This window comes from Pundamilia nyererei, unplaced genomic scaffold (genome assembly GCF_000239375.1).
Source record: "Pundamilia nyererei isolate P.nyererei 1_Seehausen unplaced genomic scaffold, PunNye1.0 scaffold00045, whole genome shotgun sequence".
NCBI classification, from domain to species: domain Eukaryota; kingdom Metazoa; phylum Chordata; class Actinopteri; order Cichliformes; family Cichlidae; genus Pundamilia; species Pundamilia nyererei.
In genome coordinates this window covers 1731474-1743686 of record NW_005187446.1, presented here as the reverse complement: position 1 = coordinate 1743686, position 12213 = coordinate 1731474, and the positions used below count along the sequence as shown (strand labels likewise).

General features: G+C 45.4%; 1 protein-coding gene across 1 annotated transcript in view; it reads right to left on the bottom strand.

Moving 5' to 3' along the window:
- Positions 1-2991, bottom strand: part of il11a (interleukin 11a) — a 6001-nt gene extending 3010 nt beyond the window's left edge. The window contains exons 1-2 of the mRNA XM_005731957.2: positions 2585-2991; positions 1679-1836 (exon numbers count right to left, since the gene is read on the bottom strand). Coding sequence (XP_005732014.1) covers positions 1679-1836; positions 2585-2591 — 165 coding nt within the window. The 5' untranslated portion in view covers positions 2592-2991. The remainder of the gene's footprint in view (positions 1-1678; positions 1837-2584) is intronic.
- Between the last annotated feature and the right edge of the window lie 9222 nt (positions 2992-12213).

The following is a 12213-nucleotide window of genomic DNA, read 5'->3' as shown; positions in this document are numbered from 1 at the left end:
ACACACACACACACACACACACACACACACACACACACACACACACACCACCGGCTTGTCATCTAGTTGTTTCTCTGATCTCTCTTCATCTCTTGTGGTTTTTGCCCCATCTTTCTCAGCCTTTAATTCTGCCTCTTGTCCCAGTTTCTCTCGCTCTCTTCATCCCAGACCATGACCTCACCCGACAGAACCTAGCATCCAACCTTTTTCTTCCTGAATGCAAATACTGGAATGTGATAAATCTTTTTGATTTTTATCAAGTCACTTTGCTGTGGCGACCGAAAGCAAAACACTAAACACCGCACCTACACTACCACGGCTATTTACAGAGCCCTCAATGCACACACACACGGCCACAAAAATGCATACAGACAAACGCATGCACACACGTATACACATTTGTATGTATGCAAGTGTGCACAGACTCATACACAGGCACACTGGAAAACCTGGGCCCATATAGAACTATGTTTATACACATACGCACATTTCTCCCTCTTTAAAGCATCAGTTTCATTGCTCTTTTGCAGGGACTTTCCATGGATTCCCATTCTATTTATCTTTCCTAACTTTGTCCTCTTTTTAGTGGAATTCCACACAAAAAAGGGGGGGGGGGGAATTAAAAATAAATCCCCAGTGTTAGTGAACACTGTCTAACACTGTTTCGGATGCCCTTTGATAATCCTGGTGTGCTCACATCTGGATTTCAGATTGTGATGCTACTACACAATGACTATAACATTATTTCAAAGTGCAAACACAAACACACACGCAAACACTTTCTCAACACTGCTGGACAAGACTAGAGAGAGTATGTGGCTATTTCTAATTTTATCTCCTGAACAAAAGAGTTTAAAGATTTGCATAATGCAAAAATAGAATCAATATCAGCCATGTGTAACCAAAGATCCAGAGATATGATGCCGTTTTCTTTTCACCTGTTAAAACACAGTGTTGATACACAATCACCTGTCGGATCCAAATCTTGTCTAAGTTCTCAAATCTGATTTCCCTACTAACTCGACTGTCATCGCAATAGGATTTCGGGCCAGACTTGTCGCATTTAATTGGGGAGAGAAGCTCAACACTTCACCAACCGCCGACCATAAACATGTTTCTGTGTAAACAAGCATGCGATACACGCTGCTGTCATTTCACAGACGGCGTGCTTGGCTGTTTTTGTAGCTGGATGGAGGTAGATTTAATTTCACTGCACCTCCACTGGCACCTTCTTTGCCACCAAGTCTTAATGCAACCGCCACCAGGGGAGGTGACCAGGCACACCGGCATGCTGCTGAGTCAGACCGCCTCTCCCGTGTGGATTAAAAGTGAGATCACTGAGTCAAATCCCCCCCGAGACGTTTGTTGCCCCGTGTAAGCATGCAGATGGACTCGTGAAAGCAGCTTAAGGTGGACTAAAGCCCCGAGCAAACCTGGTATGCGTTTGCACAATAGTGCGTGATGCAAAGTGGGTGCAGTTTAATGTGTGAGGTTACCTAAACCGAAAGCTAACATTAGCACCCAAATCCAATTAGTAAAAGATCAGTCTGTGGTGTAATGACCAGCATCGTCTTCCAATTCAATTAGCACGGGGTGGTCAGGGCCTCGCAGCCTCCACTCCCGATGTCAGAGGCTGATTGGTAAACCTAATGGTCTTGAGGACAGCTTCATCACTTACCAGCAGTTCTGTGGTGAGTTTCATTAGATTTTTGGTCTGATTGGACAGTTTATCCAAGTCACTGGGTCGCCGCTGTGGCACCGGAGAGGCAGACGTGAACACGGGCAGCTGAGCCAATAGCAGCGAGAAGAGGAGAGATGAGGAGGAGTCGAGCAGCACTGCAGGGGTAGAACAAAACGGAAGCAATTAGTGGAGAGGCGCTGTCATCTCGCCATAATGATAATGGCCTCGGGGCACGGCTGTCAGCTTTAGGGGAAGATATTGCACCATGATATAAACAATAGCTCCAGACTTGGCAAGAAGAATCCTGAAGAGCTTCAGAGTCATGTTTTCACAGGCTGAATGCAAATCATTAAAACATTAAATGCCAGGCTTTGACACAGAATAGCTCCATTTCATCTTTACCATAAGCAAGGCAATGAATGCCGCTGATTGTCACACCTGCAACTCGATAGGTACGTGAGCCGGTGGTATAAATTATATAGACCAAGTCAAGCCAAGTCAACTCTCCTAACAGTAAGCTCATTCATTCTTGTCCTTTCAAGTTCAAGTACAAGGTAGACTAAGTATTAAAAGGGAACCACAGTGGTGTTGAGATGATGAATGCTTGATAATTACAGGTGAACCACAAGAATCGCAGCCAAAATAACACTGCAGAAGCATCTGAGCTCTTCGTCCCAGAGCAACTTTAACAGAATTAAGTTGCCCAAATCTTCAGTCGAGCAATAAAGAAGCAGTTGCTTAGATTTTCTGATCTCTAAATAATTTAACCTGTGCACAGTGGGGGGGAAAGCAACTTTTTAACAACAACAACAAAAAACTAACAAAAAAATTTAGAACAAAGCTGATTAAAAATGAGAAACATTTATAAGATTTTTTTTAACCCACAGTCATATAATCACTTACATTTCATATTGGTTCGGATCCAAGAGATAGGCAAACCAGCAGAAAAACGGAGGCAAATAAATAAATAAATAGAAAATTAATAAATAAATTGAACTCCGGAAACTGTCACGTGCTCCGGTTTCTTCTTGCTCACTCTTCTGTCAGAGTGAGGAGGAAAGTTGTCAGGACACACTGAATGAGAGAGCGCAGAGTGATGAGTGCGAGCACTCAGACGGCAAAGTCAGAAAGTTAAAGGTAAAAAAAAAATGCGAATATCGTCAAACTTTCTGTTTTCAGTAAAGTTTGAGAGGAGCCCCTGCAGTCTTTATAGAGTGCTGAAGGCAGAGAAGCACTTTGGCAGTTTGGAGAGAGACAGAGAGAGAGGCTACAGAAATGCAGAGAGAGGGATGCGAGTGTGGTAAGTCCAATTTTTGCGCGCAGTGAAGTGTTTAGGCTTGTTTAAAACTTCCTTTATAAAGACGTCGGGCCTATGACACATCGGCAGTGACTCACTTCATTCATAAAAACACACACACGCAGACACACGCTCTCTCTCCCTCTCCCTCCTCTCTCTCTCTCTCTCGCCCTCTCTCTCGCCCTCTCTCTCCCTTTCCTCCTCCCCTCCCTTCTGCCCTGTCTCCCTTTGCGAAACTTTAAAAAAATGTTCCGTTGTTTTTTTTCCCCTCTATCACTTTCTCTCTATCCTATCCTATCCTGTCCTGTCCCTATCTCCGGCACTTCCTCCGTCGCATCTCGCTACCTGCCCCAATCAGTCGCATCTACCTCTTTCTATCTTTCCATCGCCAAATCTCTTCCCCCCTAACTCTCTATCACTGCAGATGTTTTAAAAAGCCCATTGTTTTCATGTGTATCAGTATATCTTATGTAACCATGTATCTTTTCGAGCCTCTACACTCTAGTTTTACCTGTCCTATCTTTTTCTTGCGTGCTGGTGTGTTTTTGTGTTTTTTTTTCCTGTTATACTTCAGGGGGAAATGTCACAGAAATTGTGCTCCTGCTTGTGGTTTAGGCTACACACGTCACATTCCCAGTACAGTATTATGGCTAATACCTTTTAGCAAACACCTTTTTCTCCTGTATTTCTTTTCCTCCTTTTTTTTTTACCCCTTGCTATTTTTTTCAGAGCCCCTCTTGAGACAGCAGCCTGTTATTTCCACTGCCCCCCCACTCCCTCTCTTTTTTTCACTTCTTCTCTCCCTCTCCAGGGTGAAGGAAAGAGTGAGAGACTACGGATAGGAGCAGGAGAGGTGCTGTCCAGACCAGAAGGGGCCTCTCAAAGTGTTGCATAGAAACAGTGAGCGGACACACGCCACAGGAGTGTCGAGGCGGTGGTGGGTTATTTGTGTTTGTGTTTGGGTCAACATCATATAGAGACAGATGCATGTGGATGTGTCACAGAAAGGAGGATTCAGCTCTAATAAACCAAAACAGTCTTTTTCTGGCACCAAAACGCACATGCTGATGCATGCAGAAACATCACAGACTCACTACTCCAACTTGTTTGTGTCTCTTTTTCGTACACACACACACACACACACACACACACACACACACACACACACACACACACACACACACACACACACACAGAGCGGGGCAGCCTGGAAACACTCAGTCAGGTGCAGTAAAGCGTGGCCCACTGTTGCAAAAGGGCAAAAATGAGTTTCCAGTCATCACATTTGGGACAGCTAATGCATCATACTGTACACACACTGTAAAGTAAATCACAAGGGAATCTCACTCAGACATACACAAAGGGAGGAAAAAAGGGAGAACGCGAGAGAAGGAAGGAGAGACGGGAGAGAGAGCGGGGAAAAGGAAGAAAGCGTTTTTGAGTCTGGGTGTGAGATTAGGAGACCCTCATTCACAGACATACACTCATGGTGTGGTTAGAAAATAATTAGTGGTGGGCTTTGTATGCGCACACTTGCACACTCATGCACATATACACACAGAGTTGCCAGTCCAGCGGTGGGCCTACACAGACAAACAAACACCCTCCAAATGATGAGGGCCCGGTGGCAACGAGTGGGTGGCGGAGTTGTTGTGGTGAAAAAGGGTCATGCTCTGTTTTCTCAGGTCAACAGTAGAAAAAAAAAGCAGGGAAAGGAGGAGAGCAGGGGGAAGGAGCAGAAGAAATAGATGAGTGCGGTTGGACGTAGGGAGATATTGACACACTCGCTCTTTTTAATTTCCCACATCAAAGGGACGTTTGAAGACACAGCTGGGGAGAGAAGAAAAGAAAGAGTGAAGTTAGTCACTCTCCCTCATTCCCTCTCCGGGCTGCCTCTTATGATGGGGGTCTCCTGGGTGGTTCTGAAGCACTGTTAGGCCATCCGCCAGCACTGATCACTCACACACTATGACACAGGGAGTGCGTCTGTGTGCGTTTGTGCACGTGGGAGTGTGCACACGTGCATCGATGTCAGTGTGCAAAGTTTAAAAAAAAAAGAAAAAGCTCTGTATCTTTGTTTAGACGTTTGCTTTTCGTGTGTGAGAGCGAGCACAGAGCGGCGCATGTTGGAAAAGGGGGAATCCAGGGTTTGTGTAAATGGGTGTGCATACAGTATATGTGTGTAATTATGGGTATGCGGTGGTACAAGTGCGGTGTCTGTATAACGTGCATGAGCGTTTGCGTGCGCGTCTGTGCGTGAGAGTGTGTTTGTGTGTGGCCTTCATATGCTACCCATTACATCACCAATCTGTGTAAACCACCACAGGAGGAGAAACAGAGTGAGACACTCAGACTACGACCTCAAAGACATCAGAGAGGAAGGGGAACCTGTGACAGAGCCTGCCAGCCTGCCTCGCTGCCAGACAAACTTTACTCACACAAGCTTCTCTCACTTCGCCCGTACTTTACACTGGGTTTGCTGTGCGCCATGACATGTACTCGCACTTCTATGCTTTCTTCGAATCACTCGAATGCCTCGCTCACTTCTCTCACATTTTGCTTCGTTGTTAATCCACACAGCTGCTCAAATCATTAGTCATTTAAAAAAGAAAAAAAAACTATCAAATTCAGGAGTGTGTGTATTTTTGTAACATCCTGCAATAAACTGACAGGGAAGAGCTTGAAGAGTAGATCTTGTAATGTGGGATTTTTTTGTTCAATGTTTACTTTAGTGTGCTTTGTGGTTGTACTTTGATTATGAGAACAAATACCAAATCAGCCCATTCTGTTAATGTTGGTTTTCCCATAAATGTTTATTGCCGTGGGTCAATATCCAGGTCCAGGTGGGTGAAAAAGTAGTCTTTGTGGATTTTAGGGTTACGTCTCATGTTCTGCTTGCCTCAGTGTCATAAGTAAACAGTGAAGACGCTGGCCGTGACGCAACTCTGCTTCGATGGTAAAAGGGATTATGGGAGAAGAAGTAGTAATAAATTCACCATTTTTATGTTGCACCCTCATTTCCTCTTGGGAATTCCAACGGGGCCTGAAAAAACAAACCCGGAGATTACGTTCAAAGGGGAAACCAAATGTCCGACCCATTACTGTTAATATTTACCCTCCTATAACAGTACGCTTTCAAGTTTCCCTGTGACCTCCTCAACCTCCTGTCTTCTTCCTCTTTCCTCCACCATTCTGTCCTTCATTCATTTTCTCCAGCTTGCTCCCAGTTGGGGGACTCCAGCGGGGTATCCTATCCTACCTATCACTATCACTGCTCCATCCCGCTTCTTTCCTCCGCTTAACCCCTCTTACTGTACCTCAACCTACGTCAGAGAGCGAGTGAGTGTGCTAATAGTTCTGGGGGGAAAGAAGAAATAGTGACACACAGAAAGGGGGCTGCAGTCATTGGGCTATAAAGTGACGTCTCTGACTTTCTTTGTCCATGTCAAAGATCAGCTTTAATGTGCTCTTGCGCTTTTTTAAAAACAGCTATCAGACAGAAGGGGCTTCTTTCAAGTCCCCACGTCTCTGTGCCACTGGCAAGCTCTTATTTGAGAAAACTCCCTGCAGACGCGATTTACAAATTACGCGTGTCAATTGCTCTCTTCCTTTTCCATTCGAGCAGCCCACTCAAGACAGATATGGCTGTTGTGCATCTACTGCTTTGCCTTTTTTATTCGCCCATTAAAGGAGCATATTAACCAGCATCATTATGGCAGGTTTCCTCCGCTGGCTTAGTTCACAGAGCCGTGCAAAAGGGCAGGATGCAGTGATGAAAGGGAGAGCATGAAGCAGACGTCTCTCCCTGGCAGAAAGTTGGGGAGCCAGAACGTTTAAATCAACTCTCTATTAAGCACACTTTTACAAGGGTCATTTTGTTTGGAAACCAAACTCTATGGTATGTGACAAAACACAGTGTATGTGTGTGTATGTGCATGTATGTGTAGCGGGCAGACTCAACCGAAACCCTCTCCCTCGCTGACTCTGTGTTGCTCACCTGCTCACGTTCACCACCTCCCCAGCTCACTCTCACTGCTTCCAAGCATTTATGCGTCTGCCAGTGAGGAAATCGCGAGCTGAAGGAACAGGTCACAGAAGGAGTATGAGAAGGAGAAGACGAGGGGCGGGAGGGGTGGTGGGGTGTACAGCAGGAAGTAAGCAACCCACGCACAAGGAACTTTTTACTGTGCAAACACTCTTTCCATCTACCCTGCTTGCTTCCTTCATCTCAGACTGGTGTTAATACACTGGAGAGCCCAGGCCTGTCTCAGAGCTCCCGCTTTCTCCTCCGGTTCTCCCTCCCGCTCCTCTCACTCTCATTCTCAGTCGCCTTAAACATTCTTTCCTCTCCTGTCATGGTGTGTCCTGTCTGCGTCCCGCTCTCTCCTCATCTCTTCCTCCCCTCAAAGTGCTTCCCCTCAGCTCCCCCTCGCTTTCTCTTTCACTCACTCGCTACCTTCCCCTTCACCTCTGATCTCCCTGTTTTCTATGACAGTGCAGAGAAAGATCCGTGAAATAGTGCTCGAGCAAATTTTTATTCACCAGCCCGACATATCACTCCACCGCTGACTCCATGCAGAGGTTTGTTTGTTTGTTTTTTTCAAGTAAAGGAATAAAAAGAGGGGAGTGAAAGTGAAGCTCCTATTTTTGGTGCATTCCTTGGTGCTTGCAGAGTAGTTACCCCAGAGACCTTACTTGTGCATTCGCTGTCTCTTTGTCAGGATTGCACCACTTCTGTGGTGAGTTACTACATCTATGTGAGATGTGTACTCAATCAAAGCTGACCACTACTTACCGGCGCGCAGTGCGTCTGCGTCAGTCACACATTCAGCCTGTCGTCGTGTTATTCTACCGAAGCTGAGAGCTGCTGACAAACACACAGGGGAAACTGGGAAGGGTGTAAGTGAATGTGCGGTGGTGGGGGAGCGGGGGGCAGCAGAGGTTGCTGAGACGATGGGGAAAGAGTGAGGGGCGCAAGCAGACAAAAGCAAGAGGACTTGCGTGACGTCACAGTTTACCCTAGAGAGCAACTTTGTCAACGTGACATGACCTTAGTCACACTGGGGGAGGCGGGAGGATGCCCTTTTGCAGACAGATGGACACCTACATACACATTGACACATATGCTTACGTCTGTTCACACCAGCATTTAAAACTATTTATAGGCCACTATCCCCTTTAACCTGACAAGGTCCGGCTGTTTCTCTGAATGCTGACGCATTTCAGGTCCCTTCATCACTTGCCATTCATTAAATTAACGCTCATTACACACTGACAATCGTAAATCAACCTCCCACAACAATGATAGCAGATAACACAACTTATAAGAGAGCACATGGGCAGCTCGTTCTCCTGAACACTTCCTGTGCGTCAGCCATAGAGAGTGTGTAAATTTCATCATAAATGAGAGCAAACACAGGAAAGGAAGTTTCATATCCGCATGTTGTCAATGTTTATGTTTTGAAGCAGAGTACGTAAAGGGATTGGGAGCCGAGGACAACTGGTTTAGAGAGTATATTTGAAAATGTCTGGAAATCAAGAAAGACTTCTCTCCACATTCAGTAGGCTGCGCTTTGACCGCACAGGGAGGGGAGGTGGACCTCAAGTTCACTGAAATGTCAACTTTGGTTTGAAGTGACTTTGACTAAAAGCAGTGCAAACACAGCACAGAAGATACACTGTCGTCCGTCTTAGATTCAAATTTCAGCGGTTGTTGTGTTGCTGTTTGTTTTTCTTCTCTTTTCTTTTTTTTGTGTATTCTCCAAGGAACAAAAACATTTACTGTAAATGTTTATTTAAAATGTGAACTGTCTATCCCCCATACTTCTTGGACATGCTATCTTATCTCTGGAATAGTGAGAGTAAGATATGGAAGTAATGTGTTTGCGTGCATTCTTCTTAACCACCCTTATCATTATCTCCAGCTGACAAGTTTGACGGCCATCTTTTCCTTGCACATCTGCACATCCTTGTCACAGCCCCCGGTGTCTCTCGAGTTTTATTTTCTTGACCTTTGTTCATCGTGGGAATGCAAAAAAAATAAATAAATAAAAAGCTCAGTTTAGGATGCAGTTTGAGAACCATTTGTATCATTGAGGTCTATGACTAAGAGGAACGACATGAAAGTTATTCTAATCTCTCTATAATTATTCAGACTGTTTATGTGCACTTTGACCCCCCTGCTGTTTCCAATTACCCATAAACTGCTCTTTCAGGAGACATTTAAATGCCTTGCATGTCTCCTTTTTTTCAATAACATTTTCTGAGTCAAGGACTTAGAAATGAAAGCTATCCAGAATTTTCTATTTTTGGCTCAGAGTTCACACACATTGACAGCAGCCCCCCTCCACCACCACTACCCACCGCTTCATTCTTTTTATGTCACCTCCTTCTCCTCATCCTCTTTCTGTTCATCAATCACACTGTCCATCCTCATCAAAAGCAAACCCCTGGATGTATGAATGATGTTAGTTTGCATCAGCGCCTGCCTTGCATTGCAGACACCCTTGCGGCTGGCTGGACCTCCAGCAGTGCCAGGAAGTATGCTAAGAATGCAAGGAATGGCCCAGTGAACGATAAGTAGGAAATTCCCTGCAGTAGACTGGACTAAATGCCCAAAAGCAACCGGGGGCAAGGACATTCATCTGGGATAATAAATGACGATAAAAGGTGGGATTGGAAAAGACGGAAGAAGGAAATCTAGACTGACGTAGGTCTAGGCTATGGCTCTAAAACTGTGAACAAAGGCAGTGGCTTTATTAGGAGGCCGAGAGAGAGGATGAAGAAAAGGATGGGGCCATGACACACATAAAGAGACAAGAAAGGGACAGGAGGGGTTGGGATGACTGGATCGAGATAGGTGGGACACTAATAGGGAAAAGAGCAAATTAACAGAGGAAGAGGTGGATTTGAAAAAACAAAGTGGTACCATGGAAAAGAATGACTGAATAAAGATAGCAACTACAAAGACGTAAATCACTCTATCGTTCATTGAAAGGGTGCTGAACGAGATCGAGAGCTGGCTGTGGGGCAGGAAGAGGGCGTTCAGATAGAGGCATGTCACAGGAAAGATAAAGCTCTTTAATCAGCCCTGATTGGGTGACTGTGACTGGGAAGAGGACACACACCTCACAGACCGATTTCTTGCTGGTGAACCCTTCGGTTTGACTGACACCGCCTCTGTATGACTCACTCACCTGACTTTTTCTTGCCATCTCCCACGCAGTGGCATGTGCAGAGGCTTTCAAACATGGTTTAAACAGCGAGCGCAACATTGCCAAACCCTGATCCAGATTAGCCTCCCGTCTGTAGTGACCTACTAAATGCGACTTTACATCAGCTTCTTCTAACGAGCCTACACCCCTTTTGTCTGGCTGCTGTTTTTCTGAACAGCCAGGTGGTAATTGTTTTGAGTTGCCAAATTGCGACTGGAGGGATTAGATTACCTACCACCGGGGTAGTACCCCCCTCCTTGTTTCCCCATTTTCCCTGGATTACATCAGAACAGAAGCACCTTCATTTGTGAGTAAGCACATACCTCACAGATGCACGGGAGGCCAAAAACATGTCAGATGTGTTAGAATACAAAGGAGATAATGGGATATATGAAACAGGGCAGGAAGTGTAAACAGTCCTTCCTGTGTATGTTTTTTTAATTCAACTCAATGGAAAGATAAGAGATGTAGAAGATGGTTGATGGGGATCTAGTTTCTGTTCATGCATGCTGGTGTGTGCCTGTATATGTGCTTCTGCATGTTTGCTTATTGTTCCTATCTGGCCTAAACCCAGTCTTTTCTGTATTCAGATCATAAATAACAACCTAGAAGGAAATGAAACATTAAAAAACTCCCAAGGGTGTCTTATCTTGTATGACATTGATTCATTCCTGTAATATCATGATCATAGCATAGACCTTGGCCAGATATAATAACAAAATTGAGACAGATAAACAATATTCTCAGCCACAATCTGGGCTTTCTCTTTCAAAAGCTATGTATTAATTAATCTTCAAAGTAAGAAGCATTCTTGCTTGACAAAGCAGGTCATTTAAATTGGCAGTCAGAAAATACTTTCCTAGACCAGGTCAACATTGTAAAGCTTAATGGAGACACAGTAAGTAAAGACCAAGATGAGATGAGATGAGAGCCAATACATGAGACTCCATTTGTACTTTATGGTGTGGTTGTGCAGGGTCGGGATTGGATCCAGTGAACGTGGACAGTTATGCTTTTCTCTCGTATGTTTAGTTCAAAACCTCATAAAATGACTCGGTGCGGTTCTCTGGCTTTTCGACCCATCTGAAACAGCTGACACAAGGCTGATAAGTGGGTGTGTGAGTTTTGAGGTGAAGCAGGGAAAGGCTCAGGCAGACAAGGAGGAGTTTTTCTTTTCTTTTTCTCATTAACTCCATTAAAAAGAACCCCTGGGAAGTTTGGACGACTGACAGCTGAGGTGGAGCCTGCGGCAACCAAGCAGGAGGGAGAGTGTTTTCATGTGTTTATGTGTGTGTTTTCCTTCACTCCTGGGACTTATATATATACATACATATATGTGGCTGCAGGTCTGTCTCTCAGGCCCTGAGCTGAGTGTGATGGGGGTTCACTCAGGGGTATAAGACCAGGCCTGGGGACGACCTGTGGAACACCCTCATTATCCTCCAGGCAGCGATGCTTTTGAGGTGTGGTCCCCCCGCCACCCTTCACCCCCAATGTGCCGAATCAGTGGAAGGCAGAAACCCAGAGAGTATCCCTGACACTAATATGGAAAAAAGCCTGTTTGGAGTGAATATAAGGGCAAATATTATTCTTCCTGAGCGTAACCACGGCGAGCACCTCTGACCTGGCAGTGAAAGTGCTGAAACAAAAAGCCCAAAGACTTTTTCTGCTCCATCAAAGCAGCGCTACATAAAATAAACATGGCCATCAGATTACCACGCTGAACACGGGGCCGCGTTAGCCCGCGCCGGCCGCCCTGCCGCCCAACCCCATGGCTCTATGGGAGTTAAGTGTGGGGTCCGCTCAGTCAACACCATGACGCAAAATGGAACAAGCCTCTGACAGAAGCCCCAGGCTGGTGGAATAAGGCCCCTGCCCACAGGCCCCCTGGCCCGGGAGAAACATACTGAACAAGAACGAAAGCGAGAGAGAGAAGCAGGAAAACAGAAGGAAAGAAGAAAGGAGAAGGGAAGAGGTAGATGAGGGCATTTTGGTAAAGAGGAAAACACCACCAATTCCAA